This window comes from Lolium perenne, chromosome 4 (genome assembly GCF_019359855.2).
Source record: "Lolium perenne isolate Kyuss_39 chromosome 4, Kyuss_2.0, whole genome shotgun sequence".
Classification (NCBI taxonomy): domain Eukaryota; kingdom Viridiplantae; phylum Streptophyta; class Magnoliopsida; order Poales; family Poaceae; genus Lolium; species Lolium perenne.
In genome coordinates this window covers 147468696-147488610 of record NC_067247.2, presented here as the reverse complement: position 1 = coordinate 147488610, position 19915 = coordinate 147468696, and the positions used below count along the sequence as shown (strand labels likewise).

At 44.9% G+C, this 19915-nt stretch overlaps 1 protein-coding gene and 1 pseudogene across 1 annotated transcript; both read left to right on the top strand.

Annotated features, from left to right (window-relative positions):
• Nucleotides 1–10401: 10401 nt before the first annotated feature.
• Nucleotides 10402–11440, top strand: LOC127347475 (lipase-like PAD4; annotated as a pseudogene).
• A 3091-nt stretch (nt 11441–14531) lies between these two features.
• LOC127294828 (cysteine-rich receptor-like protein kinase 19) lies at nt 14532–18354 on the top strand. The gene is made up of 5 exons (XM_051324724.1): nt 14532–14996; nt 15681–16076; nt 16839–16961; nt 17056–17482; nt 17579–18354. The coding sequence occupies exons 1-5, from the start codon at nt 14558–14560 to the stop codon at nt 18285–18287; spliced, it is 2094 nt and encodes a 697-aa protein (XP_051180684.1). The 5' UTR covers nt 14532–14557; the 3' UTR covers nt 18288–18354.
• Nucleotides 18355–19915: the final 1561 nt, after the last annotated feature.

Here is a 19915-nt window from a genome sequence, read left to right as displayed (position 1 = left end):
TTCATCATTGCTTTGAATCGCTGCATTCATCTCATATGCTTTACAATAGTATGATTAAGATCATGTTGGTAGCATGTCACTTCAGAAATTATCTTTGTTATCGTTTACCTACTCGAGGACGAGTAGGAACTAAGCTTGGGGATGCTGATACGTCTCCGACGTATCGATAATTTCTTATGTTCCATGCTTGTTTTATGACAATACCTACATGTTTTGTTCACACTTTATGATGATTTTATGCATTTTCTGGAACTAGCCTATAGACGAGATGCCGAAGTGCCAGTTCCTGTTTTCTGCTGTTTTTGGTTTCAGAAATCCTAGTAAGGAAATATTCTCGGAATCGGACGAAATCAACGCCCAGGGTCCTATTTTTCCATGAAGCTTCCAGAAGTCTGAAGGGGAAACGAAGTGGGGCCACGAGGTGGGGACACAGTAGGGCGGCGCGGCCCAAGCCCTGGCCGCGCCGGCGTAGTGTGTGGCCCCACCAGGACTCCACCGACCTTGCCCTTCCGCCTACTTAAAGTCTCCGTTGCGAAAACCCTACCACGTTCGACGAAACCAGAAAAAACCTTCCAGAGCCGCCGCCATCGCGAAGCCAAGATCTGGGGGACAGGAGTCTCTGTTCCGGCACGCCGCCGGGACGGGGAAGTGCCCCCGGAAGGCTCCTCCATCGACACCACCGCCATCTTCATCAACGCTGCTGTCTCCCATGAGGAGGGAGTAGTTCTCCATCGAGGCTCGGGGCTGTACCGGTAGCTATGTGGTTCATCTCTCTCCTATGTACTTCAATACAATAATCTCATGAGCTGCCTTACATGATTGAGATTCATATGATGATGCTTGTAATCTAGATGTCATTATGCTAGTCAAGTGGATTTTACTTATGTGATCTCCGGAGACTCCTTGTCCCACGTGTGTAAAGGTGACAGTGTGTGCACCGTGTGGGTCTCTTAGGCTATATTTCACAGAATACTTATTCACTGTTATGAATGGCATAGTGAAGTGCTTATTTATATCCCTTTATGATTGCAATATGTTTTGTATCACAATATATCTGCGTGCTACTCTAGTGATGTTATTAAAGTAGTTTATTCCTCCTGCACGGTGTAATGGTGACAGTGTGTGCATTGTGTAGTACTTGGCGTAGGCTATGATTGTGATCTCCTGTAGATTATGAAGTTAACTATTGCTATGATAGTATTGATGTGATCTATCCCTCCTTTCGTAGTGTGAAGGTGACAGTGTGCATGCTATGTTAGTACTTGGTTTGGTTATGTTGATCTGTCATGCACTCTAAGGTTATTTAAACATGATCAATGTTGAGAGTGTCCACTAGTAAAAGTATGATCCCTAGGCCTTGTTCCTAAATACTGCTATCGCTGCTTGTTTACTGTTTTACTGCATTTATACTGCCTGCAATATTACTACCATCAACTGCACGCCAGCAAGCACTTTTCTGGCGCCGTACTACTGCTCATATTCATTCATACCACTTGTAGTTCACTATCTCTTCGCCGAACTAGTGCACCTATTAGGTGTTATGGGGACACAAGAGACTTCTTGCTTTGTGGTTGCAGGGTTGCTTGAGAGGGATATCTTTGACCTCTTCCTCCCTGAGTTCGATAAACCTTGGGTGATACACTTAAGGGAAACTTGCTGCTGTTCTACAAACCTCTGCTCTTGGAGGCCCAACACTGTCTACAAGAATAGAAGCACCGGTAGACATCAATCTTGTAGTGTGAAGTTCGAAGAAAATGATGGCTCCCAAGTGGGGCAAGTTGATGTATGTGCAGGTGATGAAATACCTCAAGATGCCATAGTAAGAATGGGTGTGGGATTTTTCCACCCCATTGAGGGACACGGTGTGGCGTCTCGGGAAGAACTATGCTCTACCACGGTGGAGCCCTCATCCTCTCAACATCACCAAACCCCATCTCTTGAAGCTAATGATGCACCAACCCAAGAACAAGAAGAAAACCCTCCCTCTCATGAACAAGATCAAGGACAAGATCAACCAAGAATTCATGATGGCTCCGATGAGTATCCATTTGATATTCACTCCGCACCAAATGATGTCCAAGATCAAGCACATGAGGTTGAGCACTCTCAAGAAATTGAAGGTGCTCAAGTTGAAGGTCAAGATGGGGACCCAAATGATCAAGTTGATCAAGTGACACCTCCAAGGCCTAAAAGAACCAAGGAGGAGATCGAGGCCCGTCGTCTAGCAAGGAGAGATAGGACCCTTGAAATTCGTGGACACACACATGACAAAGTCCTTGGTGATGTTCGTGCAAAGGTCTCCACAAGAAGGCAATTGGCTAACTTTAGCAATCATCATGCTTATATCTCCGTAGTGGAACCCAAGAAAGTGTTTGAAGCCCTTGAAGATTCGGATTGGGTGGAAGCTATGCACGAGGAACTCAACAACTTCAAGCGCAACAAAGTGTGGACCTTAGTAGAGAAGCCAAAGGGGTGCCGCAATGTTATAGGCACTAAATGGATATTCAAGAACAAGCAAGATGAGTTTGGAAATATTGTGAGGAACAAGGCAAGATTGGTGGCTCAAGGTTTCTCTCAAGTTGAAGGAATTGACTTTGGAGAGACTTATGCTCCCGTGGCTCGCCTTGAGTCCATCCGTATCCTTCTTGCTTATGCATCGCATCATAACTTTAAGTTACAACAAATGGATGTGAAAAGTGCATTTCTTAATGGTCCTTTGCATGAAGAGGTTTATGTTAAGCAACCCCCGGGGTTCGAGGATCTCAACTTTCCTAACCATGTCTACAAGCTTGATAAAGCACTTTATGGTCTCAAACAAGCTCCTAGAGCTTGGTACGAGCACCTTAAAGAATTGTTGGTAGACCGTGGGTTTGATGTTGGGTTAATCGATCCCACTCTTTTTACTAAGAGGGTCAATGGGGAGCTTTTCGTTTGCCAATTATATGTTGATGATATTATCTTTGGCTCTACTAACAAAGCTTTCAATGATGAATTTTCAAAGCTTATGACCGATAGGTTTGAGATGTCTATGATGGGAGAGATGAAGTTCTTCCTTGGTTTTGAGATCAAGCAATTGAGAGAAGGAACCTTCATCAATCAAGCAAAATATCTGCAAGACATGCTCAAGAGGTTCAAGATGACCGAGTTGAAGGGTGTGGCCACTCCTATGGTTACCAAATGTCATCTTGCACTAGATCCCAATGGTAAAGAGGTGGATCAAAAGGTATATCGCTCCATGATTGGATCCTTGCTTTACCTTTGTGCATCTAGACCGGACATAGTATTGAGTGTTGGTGTGTGTGCAAGGTATCAAGCTTCTCCTAAGGAGAGCCACATGATGGCTCTCAAAAGAATCTTTCGATATTTGGTTGATACCCCAAGGTATGGTATTTGGTACCCCAAAGGCTCAAGCTTTATTCTCAATGGATATACTGATGCGGATTGGGTGGGTGACAAGGATGATAGGAAATCAACTTTCGGGGCTTGCCAATTCCTTGGTAGGTCCTTGGTTTGTTGGTCTTCTAAGAAGCAAAATTGCATATCTCTCTCCACCGCCGAAGCCGAATATGTTGCCGCCGCAAGTGGATGCACTCAATTGTTATGGATGAGGCAAACTTTAAAGGAATACGGTGTCATTTGTGACAAAGTGCCTCTATTATGTGACAATGAAAGTGCCATCAAGATTGCCTATAATCCGGTGCAACATTCAAGAACGAAGCATATTGAGATCCAGAATCATTTCATTAGGGATCATGTTGCCCGTGGTGATATTGAGCTTATCTATGTTCCTACCAAAGATCAACTTACCGATATATTCACGAAGCCTCTTGATGAAGCAAGGTTCTCTTATTTGAGGAATGAGCTAAATATCATTGATTCAAGGAGTATAGCTTGACCATCTTGCAAACACACATTTGTCTCAAAACTTTATTTGGTTTAGATGTGGGCATGGAAATAGGGGGAGTGCGGTTTAAATTATTGAGCTATCCCTCCCCCCATAATGCCAACATTAAAGATATCATTCTCGTTATATCATATGATTGATATGTGAGCTTCAATGATGAGTATTGGTTTGGACCCAAGATATATCTTCGCGGTGCCATACCATAACACTCATATATGGTGGCCTAGGCCACCACACTCTTCTTTGTGAAGAGTTGGAGTTATTTGGATCTTCATTGGTTTTTATTGTCATCTCCTTGTTTATGGGAAATCACTCACTTTTGGCCTTCATTTGCATTATTTGCAAAAATGAGTGATCATGTACCATCTCACAGTTTGGCGCATCTGTCCTAAGCCTATCTCATCTAAGCCATATTCTCTTCCCTCTCCAAGTGCATCAACTCCCTGTCAAATTCCAGTTTTTGGCACGTTTTTCTGCTTCACCGGAAGTTCCGGTCGTTTCGGCCGGTACTTCCGGCTGGATCCTGTTTGCCAGCATCTGTCCGCTGTTCCTGATCTGTTGGTGGGATTTCTGTGGGACCGGAAGTTCCGGCTCCAACGAGCGGAACTTCCGCCCTTACGATTTCTCCACTTAACAGATCGGGAACGGGGTGGCAGTTCACACCCCCCACTTTCCCCCATCCAAGATCTACTTGCTCTCTCTCTCTCCCGGGTGGCGGCTGCATCTTCCTCCGGCCGGATCTCCCTTCTCCGGCGACCCCCGCCGGATTGGCTCCGTGGATTGGCATCCCCTCCCTCTTCTCCTCCATGGCTCCCCCCGGTTTGTGCCCTCTCCCTCTCTATGTGTGGGTAGACCTCACTAGATGAACTATAGGGCATACTCTAGGCAAAGCTATGGTAGAACATCTCTAGATGCCTTTCCTTGACTAGATCTTGCATAGGATGTTGTGGTAATGCGGTTAGACGAGCCATTGCCACAGATCTGGTGAGAAACTGTGCTGTTTTTTGAACAGCCGGATGTTCCAGCTCCAAAGGCCGGAACTTCCGCCCCGGGCGGAACTTCCGCCGGTTCTCACCGGAACTTCCGGCCTGGCAAGTTTTTCTGCTATTACTCAATATCCTGTGCAGGCTCTGGTTCTTGGCTTCCTTGCTAGTGTGCACTCATCTATCATTCCTATCCTGTTGATTCCATCCCAGGTACTTCCAAGAAGAGGAACAAAGGTCCGGTGGACGAGATTGAGGAAGAACTTGAGCAAACTAGACCATCCAAGCTCACCACTCGTCAGCAAGCTGCTCAGAGGCATAAGTCACCCACTGTTCGAGGCAAGAATGTCCATGTATCCGTGAAGAACTTGCAGTATCTTGAGTACAAGGAGCTCCGTGACATGAACCCTTACCTCACCCCTCGGAACAATAGGGTTGGGTATAAGTGGTTCCACAACAAGACTCAAGAGGAGATTTTCTATGAGGTGTATGTGCCATTCAAGAAGGGGGTAGCCCCTCAACATGCTATTGACACCGGCAAGATGGCGCTTCTAGGTACTTTGAAGAAGCCTATGCTATGTGTGGAGAGTTTGGGCTCTATCCCATTATGGAGCTCAACAAGGATTATGATGTCGGGTTGATCCAACAATTCTATGCCACCGTCCACTTTGATTCAGATGCAGCTAAAACTTTCCGGTGGATGTCTCATGAAAGGCTCCTTGAGTCTAACTTAGCAAAGTTTGGAAGTGCCCTTGGATACCCTCGCCTCCCGGGCGTCGATGCAAATGGTTGGAGGTGCCATGATAGTTCATTTTCTCAACCAAGGGAAGTCTTGGAGAACCTTTACATCAAAGGTTGGGGTGTCCCGGGCAAGAGTGCGGATCTTCTCCCTACTTGGGACATTATGCTTAGAGTCTACCGGGAAACCATTGGACCAAAGGGTGGCAACCTTGATGAGTTGCATTTATATGAAGTGGATCTTATGGCAAACTCCTTTGCTAAGAGGGGCACCGGTGAGAAGCTTGATGTGATGGACTACATCTACAATGAGATGTGGTCATGTGTGATGGAGAAGAAGCTTCCCTCGTATGCTCCGTACATTATGAAGCTCATTGAGGACACTTGGATGGACACTTGTCAGACTTCTCTCGTTCACTCTATTCCGCTCAACGTTACATCCCATGAAGTGAAGGTTTTGAGGACCAAGCGCCACAACGCACCCATTGAAGATGTTCCTCCCATGGTTGAGAAGCCCCCTAGTTGGGCTTCTAAGCTTGCTCGCCGCATGAGACAGATTTTTTGCCTCACCTCTGCAGTCAACCACCGTCAGTATCAGCAGCATGCAGAAGCTAAGAAGTCTCGGGTTCGTCAGAAGAGCATCATGAGGGCTCTTAGTGTGGACGTGTCTCCTCCCGGATCCGAGGAGAACATCACTCCGGAGGCTGAGTGGGTCTCTCAGCACGGCATGCCTCTCCCTCCAGATGGCCTCGAGATCGAGTCTCCTCCGCACACTCCTTCCTACCCCGGCGCTTCATCGAACCTCCCTCCCGGCTGGGCTAACGCCGAACCTTGGGACGTGTAGTTTCTCCTATCCCTTTTTGGTGCCTTGGTGCCAAAGGGGGAGAGTGAGAACCTTATTAGGTTGCTCTCCGTTGGGTATTTGCATGGGGGAGTCACAAGCTCGTGTTGGCTTTGATTTTTATCGCTTGTGACTCTATATTTATCCTTGTGGTGTCGAACTATGTTCTCAGTTTATTTGGCTTGTAAACTCTATCTATGTGTTTGGAACCTTATCTATGTGGATGGTAAACTCCGTATGTGAGTCTTCCATGGTTATCTATGTGTGCATGATCTTTTTATCCATATGCTTATCACTATGTTATATTGCTAACCCATGGAAGACGGATGCAAGATTTAGGGGGAGCTTCATTTGTACCAATGCTCATATCTAGGGGGAGCTCCTCTATATCTTTCACATTGTTGGTTTACATTATTCATTCCTTGCAAATACTTGTGTTGTCATCAAACACCAAAAAGGGGGAGATTGAAAGAACATTTCCCGCCCTTTTGGGTTTTGTGTGTTTGATGTCAACACTAGTCATATTTTTATGTGTGTTGATGTAGACAGGTACAAGTTTTCGAGAAATATACTTGATCGGTGAAATGGTATGGCTGTTATGAAGTTCTGAAGGTCTTTTTATTTCTGGCGGAAGTTCCGGCCCCAGCAGGCGGAAGTTCCGCCCAGATGCTTCCGGCAGAGGCCAGTCAGCGCAGTTATGTTCACAGGTTTTATTCTCTGGCCGGAAGTTCCGGCGATGCTGGCCGGAAGTTCCGGTCAAGCGGAACTTCCGCCCAACTTCCGGACAAGTTCCGAAAGTCAGCGATTTGTGGCTCAGTATGTCCAGTATGCTTTTTCTGGATTTTCGGAACTTAGCCGGAACTTGGCCGGAACTTCCGGTCACCGGAAGTTCCGCCCTAGTTCCACCCCTATCTTTTCTGACAGGTTGCCTGACGAAGAATCTTCCTGGCGGAAGTTCCGGCCCTCCTGGCCGGTACTTCCGGTGCCAGCCGGAACTTCCGGCCCTCCTGGCCAGAACTTCCGGTGTTACGAGAAATGGTCCAAACGGTCAGATCTGAGAGCTCCAATCATATAAATAGCTCTCTTCTCCAAAGGGACAAGTTGCTCAATCATTGCAAGAAAAATCTGCCAAGCTTCACCACCATTAGAGCCACCTCAAGAAACACAAGATTTGCAAGATCTCCTTCCTCCCCCAACCAAAGCTCTTGATCTTTGGAGATTCGAAGGAGAAGCCACCGATCTACATCCTCACCGAAGCGATTTTCATTTCCCCCTCATTTATTTGAGGGATCTCATGCTAGTGTTCCTATTTGGTTCCCTAGTTGATTTGTGTTGATGTGTTGTTGTTGATTGTTGTGTTGTTACAGATTTGGGAGCCTCCAATTCGGTTGTGGATGTGTGCCCCAAGAACCTTGTAAAGGCCCGGTTTCCGCCTCGAGGAAATCCCTTAGTGGAAGTGGGCTAGGCCTTCGTGGCGTTGCTCATAGGAGATCTGAGTGAAGCCTTCGTGGCTGTTGGTTTGGCTTGCGTAGCAACCACACTCCTCCAAACGTAGACGTACCTTCTTGCAAAGGAAGGGAACTACGGGAATCATCTCCGTGTCATCGCGTGCTCCACTCTCGGTTACCTCTATCCCATTCTATCTCCTATATATTGCGTAGCTATATCTTGCTTAGTTGATAACCTTGTCATATAGGTAAATTCACTTAGTTGCATATCTAGAGAATTTACCTTTGTGTCAAGCCTAAATTGAAAAAGAACTAAAAATTGGTTAGCACCTATTCACCCCCCCTCTAGGTGCGGCATACGATCCTTTCACCAAGCTTATTTTTCCATGTGTATATGTCCTAAACAAACCTAAAACAATGAAAAAGTACATTGGTGGAACCTCTCGCGGAGAAATCTAGGAGGGTAGACCCACCGGGGCACACATACCGCTGTTTTTTGGGGGAGGAGGGGGTGAACAACCACCGGAGCACCGGAATCCCACCAAATCTTGCATGTGGACCTATGATATGTGTGAAAGTGTAATGGAAGGTGTAATGGTGCAAAAGTAGCTCCCCGGTGTGACCTTCCTCACATTTGGGCGATAACACTTAGCAGATTTTCCGAAGCGCGGATTGCTCCGAAACTCTGATATATGTGGGGGGATGAAGATGGAGAGTACTTTTGTATTGCACATTGTCTTAAATAACACTTATAAATAGTCATCGAAAAGTAAAACTAACTAAAAAATAAGTATTAGATGAAATAACATAGAAAGAAAAACGAAGAAAATGTCATCACGCACGGCAAAGGCAAAAAAGGCACGGCAAAGGCTACTTTGCCGTGCAACCAAGCTGCACGCACGACAAAGTTTGTGCCACGGCAATGCCCAAAGCCTTTGCCGTGCTGCGTGCTGGGTCATTACCGTCGAGACTTCTTTGCCGTGCGCTGTCTACAGACTTTGCTGTGCGCTCCATTCAGATGTTGCCATGCACATTTTCTTTGCCGTGCGTTCTGCTTGATGCGCATGGCAAAGAAGTCTTTACCGTGCATGGGCGCACGGCAATGATCTGCTGCATGGCAGCCCCTGTGTTTCCCGTAGTGTATAGTCTATGCTGTGACCGTTGATAACTTCATGAGGTTCGTCGATGAGGTCGAAGATGTCTAGGTCAAGAAGCTTCAAGGTGATCTTGGAGAAGGTGTTTAAGAGGGAGCATATCTCGTCACGTGAGAAGACAAGCCACTTGCTGCAGGAACTATGGTTCTGAAAAGTTGGAGCTGCTCTAATTTTTTATTGAAATACGTGGAGTTGGTGCCACACGACCAAAACATAAAACACTATTGTTCTACTTTCTCGTAATGGGAGAGTTCAGTTTTATTCTCTCGCATATGATGGCACACGACATGGATTGCATAAGGATGGAGTATCGGAGATCCATCAAGACGAGAAGTTATAAATCTGAATGCTGTTTCCGCATGCAGCATAGACAAATCCACGTACCGATTGCATGGACAAATCCACGTACATGACAAATGCAGTGGCAATGAAAATTTCAACGACTTACCGATTGCATGGACAAGATCGAAAATTTGAGGAGTTTTGATAAAATTTGAAGAACACGATGGACAAGAGATTCACAAGGTTATGTCATATTTGGGTTCAAACTTGATCTCGCACTGAAGCCGATGACAAGACATCAACCAGCTGCTGATGACACCATCCTTGTTCTTGAAAAAGATTTGGATATGGCAAGGAATTTGAAGTGGCTTGATTTTAACCTGCTTCGAACAAATGTCGGGCATACAAATTAATTATCATAAAAGTGACTTGTTGACTATAAATGTGGAGGATGAAGATTGAAGAGGCCAATCTGTTTGCACATATTTTTGGAGAATGAAAGACTGTTCAGTGATGGGGGGTAATCTGAGATGTCTGATTAGGAGCAGTTGTATATTATTTACAGTCATCCGGAATGCAGGCTGTTTTTGTGGGATATGCTCTTCAGATCCAGCAACTTTTCCCCACTTGGTTATAATTAGATAGTACCTCATTTTGCTTGGTCGTGAGGCATATGACCGTACTTGCTCTCTTCACATAACTAAGAGGAATATAGATTCCAATATTTTGCATATGGCCGTGCTTACTCTCTTCACATAAGTAAGAGGAGTATAGATTCCAATATTTCTTGATAAAATTCAGTAATGTTTGAGAGACCTTCGCCTGTTCAGATGGTGTTGTACTTTATTCTAGTATATCATTCCAAATGAATTTGTCGCCAGATTCTTATTTATGAGTCTCTGGATGTTCATAGTCTCTTTTTCTGTCTCCTGGAAGTAGTATACCTCTTGCTCTCTGAAGTTCTGCACCGAAAGATTTTTTTCCAGTTCGTCATTCTAATGCTTTACCAGTACCAAAACGGTCTCTGACTCATCATGTTGGGTTAATAACAATGCAGATGCTGTTGAATCAGATAAAGGCCGGCAAGGAGGTGGTGTTCACAGGCCACTCCCTCGGTGTGGTGCCATCTCTGCTCTTGCCGCGCTGCACTACCTCTGCATCTCATCGTCAAGTTCAGCATCCGCCCCAGTTCCTCCTGTGCTATGCGTCACATTTGGGAGCCCGTTGCTTGGCAATGAGGCTCTCTCCCGGGCTATCCTTCGTGAGCGGTGGGGCGGCAGCTTCTTCCATGTTGTCTCGCAGCACGATGTTGTCCCGAGGCTCCTCTTCTGCCCTCTCGATGCTGTTCATGTACGCATTATCGTCGGGATGCAGCTGCAGCAACGGGCGCGTGTGGCGGAATCCGAGCAGGAGGCGTTGCGGCAACTGATACAGGCACACATCCGCTCTGTGGCCATGGAGCAGAAGCTGGCAGCTCCAGAGACACGTGGTGGGAGCCCTTACCGCCCGTTCGGGACCTATGTGCTGTGCTCACTAGACGGCGCAGCGTGCGTTGACAGCCTGACCGCGGCGCGGTCCAGATGCTCTATGCCACTTTTGCTGCCAGGTGCATGCCAGGCAGCGTGACGTCCCTGGAGGCTGCACACTCCTGCTATGGTGATCTCGTGCTTAAAATGCCGCAGCAGTTGCTCTTCAAGCGGCGTCCGCACACCATTGACGCACCAGTGATGGTGTTCAATTCCAACTTCGACGCTGGCATCTCCCTTGCGCTCGAGGCTTCCGACATCGACGGCGAGGCAACAGAGGGCACCACGGCACGGCACTGGCTGAAGGCATCGAAGCGGGCTGGCCGCAGCCCAAGCCTGAATTGCGCGGGGCTTGCGACGCGGCTGGGTAAGATCACGCCGTCCCGGGCGCAGATCGAGTGGTACAAGGCGTCGTTCCATGCCGACATGGGGTACTATGACACATTCAAGCTGCAGAGGTCAACCAAGAAGTTCCACCATGCCAACATGTGCCGCCACAAGCTGGCTCAGTTCTGGGATGGCGTGCTGTCCATGCTCGACAACAGCCAGCTCCCCTATAGTTAAACAACGTAAAAGTGTTTAGGGTTTTGCATGGGGCAATGCCTCTCCACGTATATCTTTATATAGATCAGATGTGTACATACATCGTACAAATATACATGATAGGTATAATACATCTAGACCTATTTTAACATCCCCCTCAATCTGAACTTTTACTCTGTACAAGATTCAGATTGGTACTAAAACGGTCTAGCATCTATCGAGTAGCTGGTTTAGTCAACACATCAGCTAGCTGATCACTGGAAGAGATAAACCTAACCTGAAGAGCTCCAGACGCCACACGCTCACGCACAAAATGGAAATCGATCTCAATATGCTTTGTTCTTGCATGGAAAACTGGATTAGCGATCAGGTAAGTCGCCCCTAAATTATCACACTACAATATGGGGATTCGCTGCCGAGATACTCCTAACTCCTTGAGGAGAGACTCTATCCAAATAGCTTCAGCAGCGCCATTTTCCAATGCTTTGTATTCCGCCTTAGTACTTGATCTCGAGACAGTAGGTTGTTTCTTCGAACTCCAAGAGATGAGATTCGGCCCAACAAAGATAACATAGCCTCCTGTGGATCGTCGATCATCCACACATCCTGCCCAATCTGTGTCAGTGAAGACACTAATACCAGTCGAGGTCGACTTGCGAAAAAGCAACCCTGTATTCAGCGTGCCCTTAACATAACGTAGGATGCGCTTGACTGATTCAAAATGAACACCAGTCGGCTGTGACAAAAACTGGCAGACTTTTTTTTACCGCAAATGATATATCTGGTTGGGTGAGAGTCAAATACTGAAGGCCTCCAACAACACTGCGGTATCGGTAAGAATCCTCAATACCTAAAGGAGTGCCAGACTCACGTGAAATATGCTCCGTCACATTCAGCGGCGTAGAAGTGGGTCTACAATTCTCCATACTCACATGGTGCAAAAGATCCAATGCATACTTCCGTTGAGTGACAGTCATCCCCCCTGAATTGTATGACGCTTCAAGACTTAGAAGAATTGTATGACGCTTCAAGACTTAGAAAATATTCCAGTGCGCCAAGATCCTTAATGGGAAAATTGACCAACATAAAGTCGAAACACCAATGCGAATCCTACCTTTATCAGTTTTATCAGTTCCATTAAGCTAATTCCCAAACACATTTATGATATTGGATGGAGGTGGAATATTATATGCAGCAAAAACCACCCGCCAAATAAGCCTAGCAAAAGAACATAAAATAAACAAAGATTCCACTGATTCCTCAGCGTCACAGAAAGAATAGGAAAAACAAATCCTTGAGAATGCTACTGAATGTTTGTTGTTCCGCACTTCTGTACTAGCGTGATACCTCCTCGCAAGACATGATCGACATTTTTGGATCAAACCAGAAACAAGCACATGCAATTTCACTTTTACCCGAAGGCTGATATCTTCTTCTTGATATTAATATTGTTGACGTGTACAAGTAGATTGCCTAGCCGTTTCCATCAGTTCGGACTTTTGGTTCAAGTGGCTAGTGCATGAAGTTTAACATGGTATCAGAGCTCAGGTCTCAAGTTCAAATCTTGACTTTCACAATTTATTCTAAAAATTATCTCCCCCTTCTCGCAGCCTCCTGCCGTGTGGTCCCGGCCTCCTGCTACCTCTTTGCCTCTCTACACGTGTTGACTTATCTTCTCGTTTTCCCGTCACACGTGAGAGGGGGTGTTGATGTGTACAAGTAGATTGCCTAGTTCTTTTCATCAGTTCGGACTTTTGGTTCAAGTGGCTAGTGCATAAAGCTTAACAAATATAACATTATCCTTTATAAAAAATACGCCATATACGAATGGGAGATGTTATTTGAACCGATACCTACGGTCAGTTTCCTGCCTTAAAATGAAAATTAGATGAATTAGATACTAGCACTCTCCGTTGCTTCGAGTCAGTACAACATGCTAGCTTTTTGGTAGATCGAAAATTTGAGGAGTTTTGATAAAATTTGAAAAACACGATGGACAAGAGATTCACAAGGTCATGTCATATTTGAGTTCAAACTTGATCTCGCATTGAAGCCGATGACAAGACATCAACCAGCTGCTGATGACACCATCCTTTTTCTTGAAAAAGATTTTGATATGGCAAGGAATTTGAAGTGGCTTTTAACCTGTTTCGAACAAATGTCGAGCATACAATTAATTATCATGAAAGTGAATTGTTGACTATTAATGTGAAGGATGAAGATTAAAGAGGCCAATCTGTTTGCACAGATTTTTGGATGCAAATTATCTGATTTCCCCTTTATTTATCTTGGGGTTCCTCTTCATTTTTGAAAATTAAGAAAAGAGGTTTTACAACCCATTTTGGATAAAATTATAAACGTATTGCTGGCTGGAGAGGTAAGTTGCTCTCTTATAAGGGAAGGCTTATTCTGTTGCAGGCATGCATTGCTAGTATTTCTATGTATTTACTGTCCTTTGTTAAATTTCCTAAATGGGCTATTAAAGTTATTAATTCTCAAATGTCTCATTTCTTTTGGGACAATATTGGTGATTCACATAAATATTATTTGACCAGTTGGGATCTTGTTTCACAAAAGAATAAGTTTGGTGGTTTGGGTATTCAAAACATCAGGGATTTTAATCTCTGTTTGTTAGCTTCTTGGATTATAAGATATCACATGGATAATAATAAAATTTGGCGTATGATAGTTGACTATAAATATGATTTATCCCCTAATCTACTTAGCGCTAAGCATGTCCTGTGTTCCCCTTTTTGGAAAGGCCTGTTCAAGTCCCTCTCATGCAACGACGATCGCTCCTGCTCCACACTGGCCACCATTATAAAAAACACAAACAAGGAAATTAAACGAGACACGACAACCTTACATGGTCACTAAGTCCATCTCATATTTAGAAACTATTGCACCATTGTTACTAGCTAGTTACCACTAGAGCCCAATTAGTTAAAATACACTTGTTAATTCGCCTCGCGGTGAGGATTACTGAGGACTGGTAGACTGTCCTGGTCGCTCGTTGAATGTAGATTTCGTAGAGTGCACGTCTTCTTATTCTATGATCACGATCTTCCATATAAACCATGTCTCTTCCTTCCAAAACAGCAACAAACTTGGCTAGTGTGGTTGCTTACAGAGCTAGCAATGACACTCCCACGAGCCTGCTTCTTCCTCCTTTGTTTTCACTTACTGTCTCCACTGTTATACAGAACCTCCGGTGCAGCTTTCAGCTCATCAGTTCTCCAAGTTCTTAACTGCTCCACATCTGGTAACTATACTACCAGCAGCACCTACGCGGCAAACGTGAACCACCTCCTCGCCGCGCTACGGGGGAACACCGTCTCCAAAAACGGCGGCTTCTATAACGGCACCGCCGGCGAGGGCCCAGACACAGTCTATGGACTTGCCATGTGCCCCGCCGACTACTCGCGTGCTGACTGCGGCGACTGCCTCACGGCTGCTGCTGGCAGCAACGCTGATGGTCTGACCAATCGCTGCCCCGGGAGCACCACCGTGCTCGCCATGTTCGACCGGTGCCTCCTCCGCTACTCCAACGCCAGCTTCTTTGGTACACCTGAAATAGGTACTATCTGCCACAGTTCTTAAAAAAAAAAAAATCTGAACCAAAGACTTTCAGCCGGCCAGAGAACCCCCATTTTGTTTTGAGATAGGTGAAGACGTTTATTGTTTTCTGGCCTATGCAACGAAATATTCGCGCTGGCCGCAACACTTTAGATGTGTGAATTCTATCAACAAATGTGAAAAGACTATAGTTTAGCGATAAGAATAACCTAAACTACTATTGATTACACAGCCCCCATCCATATCAGAACGTAAATTTCTTTGCAATCTCCTCAACGTCCTAGTCATCCCCTCCCGACTTTTTGCCCACCTTCTTAAATAAATAATGGATAAAAAAATATGTAGTGGGAATTTTCATCGGTCATAAGATGGTCAGGCATCAACTATCTTATTAAAAGTATTCTAAATGGAACACATATTGCAAAGGAAAATCCATATCATGAGCTTATTAGTATTTCAAAGTTCAGACTACTTCATGAGAGAAAAAAAAAATTCTCCTTCACCAAATCCTCCAAAGTTCTTCTCCCACGGAATCTAATACAAAGACAGCCATTACACATATCCTTAGAGACACCATGAAATCCATTTTCATATGCTATCTATCTAGTTTTCTAAGAACTTCCTACATGCCTTGTTTTGAAAAACTGGAGGGAGTAGTGAAGAAACCCTTGTTTTGCTCGTACAGGTATCGTCCAGGCGTTGGGCGGTGACATGGTCAGGACATCGGCGACTTATGGCCAAACGGTGGCGCAGACCCTGAATGACAATACCAATGAGGCGATAACCTCGCCGCAGCGTTTAGCAGCAAGTGCAGGGGCTCCATATGTGTTTGTGCAGTGCACGTGGGACCTGCAGGAGGACAAATGCAAGCAGTGCCTAGACGCACTGTCTGCCAGTGCGACGAACCTGTTTGCCATTAGAACAGAAGGCCAGCCGAAGAGTTATAGCTGCACTGTCAGGTACAGCAACACGAGCTTCATGGTTGTGCCGTTCACTGCTGCTTCTTCAGGACCTACGCCGCAATCTGTAGATCAAGCGGGTACGGGGACGAGTACATCAGCTCCTTCCTCGGGCTCCCATGGTGAGAACTGTACATTTACATATCTGAAGATTTTATGATAATGATATTCTGTAGTGTTAGCAAGTATCCGTCCCGTGGCTATACATTTGGTATCTAAATATGGAACATTTTGAAGATTTATTTACCATGGATATCACCTCATTTAATCCGAATGCTCACCCTGCGAGTAGAATCAGGATGAGCATTCGAATTAAATGAGGTGAATAGTATTTAACAACGTGTGTGCAGATATCAGATATCAGTAGAGATGCTGAAAAGAGCAGAGAATTCATTGAAGAAGTGCATAAAATGGTGAACTCTAGCTACCAATTCAGTGCTTGGGTGTCTACATATATTAATCACATCAGTACACATGATAGCTAGAGACCGAGTCTAACATAAATTGACTATATATGGAACTATTTACGATCGAGCAGATATTTATCAATTCAAATATTTTGCCGGATCGTCTGTGTCCAGCTGGGTCTAGGTTCGACACCGTACATCAAGAAAATAACTTATGCAACTCTTTTTTCTTACCAGAAAACACTAGGTGAGGCTCCTCATGTCATATTATATGAAAACACACAAATATTTTCATAGTTAGGTTTAAACACCTGTTTTACAAGCTTCAGAAGATAAAAAAAAGATAACTAAATGCTCTCTATAAGACTATTGATGGTGTCTATCAGGTTTTGAGGTACATTGAACCTAAGAAGCAGAAGATCAGCTTGTACTCTAACTCGTTTCTCTACCTCAACTGGTTGTTTGTGTTCCTTACAGGTTCTCGAGCAATTATTGTCGCTGGAATTGTCATTGCCGTTGTTGTGGTGTCTTGTCTAGTAGCTTCGCTTTGGTACATGCTTAAACTACGACGATGCCACCATACATTCCGTAGAGGAGAAGGTATGATGTCCGTAATTTGAATTAAACTACACACCCAACTTCCTATACAAACCAATTTAATTCCAATAATATGTTTTACATTATATCCATCTAGTTTCTTCGAGCTGTGTCAAAGTACACGATGGAAGGTTCACTTATCAGCAATTGCAGCATGCAACGAGTAATTTTGCAGACGAAGAGCGGCTTGGACAGGGCAGCTACGGCATTGTCTATAAAGGCAGACTGGAGGTGGAGGGCATAGAAAGGCATGTGGCTATAAAAAGGATTATAGATACGGTGTCAGATCAATCGAGGAAGTACTTTGCTAATGAGATAAGTATCATGAGACGGGTAAACCATAGGAACATTATACATCTAGTCGGTTTGTGCGAGGAAGGTGACAATCTCTTGCTTGTCTATGAACTAATGGAGAATGGTAACCTTGAGAACAAACTTTACCCTAGGAATGGTGCCATGGATTTGGAAGTTTACAGCCAAATGGATCCAGCAACCACACCTCTATTGCTAGACTGGCACAAAAGGTACTGGAGCTATCTGAATAAGCACATGTTTTCTTTTCCTTTTCTGTTGTTTCCATGAATACACACATGCTTATCTAAATTTTCTATCTGCTTCAGGTTAAACATACTAGCTGGAATAGCCTCTGGTCTTGTATACCTCCATAGTGAATGTAAGGAACGCCTCCTGCATAGGGATATTAAGCCAGGTAATGTGATGCTGGATAACAGCTTCAATGCCAAACTATGTGACTTTGGGCTTCTGACGCAAGTGAGCCATACCAAAACATCACGCACCACAGAGCACATATGTGGGACACCGGTTTACATCGACCCAGTATATGTGGACACCAGCAGGGTATGCGAGCAAAATGACGTCTACAGCTTTGGCATATTAATGCTTGAGGTTGTATGTTGTGAGAAACCAAAACTACTTGGTACCAGAAATAGCCTCATTGAAAAGGTCTGGACATGCTATCAGAGTAACGGAATTCTTAATGCAGCCGACCAACGTCTGAGGGGCCAGTTTGATGACCAAATTACACGAATGCTGATGATCGGACTCTCGTGCGTCCAGCCAGATCGCCGTCTACGTCCACATATCAGAAGAGTGATGGAATGCTTGACGAACCAGACGGCTCGGTTACCTTCGGTCTCCACCTCAAGTTATATAACTGTCACACTGTGGGAGAATGGACCAGTTTCCTCAACCTCCGATAACTGTGCTTCAACTGAAGATGGGTACATCACATGTCCCACTGTGCTCCGTGCGCAGCCAGGGATTGTTGAAGACGCTACTGGCACGACACCCTTCCTGTCTGGCCCATGATGGCGTGATAATTGTCGACCATATGCTAAATGGTCTGTCTATATACAGATCTTGTTTTATCTGTTTATGTGCATTTTGAGTACTACTCTGGTGAGATGGTGGAGAGCAAGGAGGTGTTCTCATCGATGTCCTCACGCCACAGTCGAGCTGCACCTTACGGGTGGAGGAGTGGGATGAGCTAAGTTTAGAGACGAAGTCAGGACAACGTCATTGTTTCAGTTCTGAACTTTGCTGGAACATCTCAAGAATTTAAGGTTTTTCCACTCGTTTTAGGTAAATTAGTATAGACATATAGGTGATTGTAAATATGCATAGACTTGCAGTCTGCAGAGGCACAACATTATGATGTACTTCCTCCGTCCCATGAAGCTTGTCTGAAGTTTGTCAAAATTTGGATGTATCTAAATGCTATTTAGATAAATCCAGACAACCTTCGTGGGGCGAAGGGAGTAGTATCTATTCTTTGTCTTGCATCTTCATGCTGATTGACCTAGTTGGTTCTTCATCGTCTTGGTCAAGAGGTTACATTAATCTGCTTGGTTTAGCATCAGGTGGTTGCAGTTGTATATAGCTGCCCTGTATAATCAGTGTGCTGTTGTAAGTATCTTGCATGTTTTTATGATCAAGCAAAATGTTGGATTTTCCGTACAAAAAAGTAATATTTATCATGGCAGCTGAGTTATAGTTGGTTTAGTTAGAAAGACCAAACAAACTTCTAGTTGATCTTATCACAAACTTACGGAAACACAACATATTCTGAATTAAAATGACATATTGGAACACAACATGGGATCTGATTTTGGAACACAACAGAAGTGTTCTTGAGAATGTAAAATCCAAACCAGAGGATCTGATTTTTCAGATTAGAGATGGGCTGCTCAAAGCTGCTCACAGAGTAGCCACAGTTTTGTTTTTTGCTTTTTCGATAAAGGGAATATATTAATATCAAGAGATACAAATTACACCCGGCCTCTGCAACAACGCACCACCCTAATAGCACTACGGATGCACACAACAAAAATAAAGAAAAAGAAAACTAAGAAACAAAAGTCCCGCTACAGTATCTCGGGCCTAACAACAGCAATACATCCACCGCCATGACAACACCTGAATTACAGACTCTTCAAAAAAACGACGCCTCCAAGATGGGAACAGTGCTCAAACACCGTCATCGCCCGATCAAAGATCTTGGGTTTTCACCCTGAAGATAGTCCCCGCTCTCAAAACAATGCCTCCACCAAGGTCATTGCCAGGCACAACCAGTTAAGGCCAGACCTTGGGTTTCACCCTGAAAGGTAGGACTCTGCACTTCACCTGTGTTGTCGCCCCCACTTTCATACCATTGCTGTGAAGCCCGGAACACCAAGCAAGCCCCTCAACAGCGCGGAGACTTGAACCTCCCTTAGCTAGTCCTCCCCTCCGGACTTCATGAAATTATCTTCTTCCGACTTTCATCATGGATCCATAGTCACTTGATGTCAACACAGAAAAAGAGCTTCGCGCCGCTCCCTCCAGAACCAATCGGTCGGAATAAAAGTATGGGTGCGCACGACCGAATACCTCCGATCCAGCAAACTCCAGACAAAGCACTGTTACATTCGCCGGCGGAGCCTTCCGGAACTCAACCC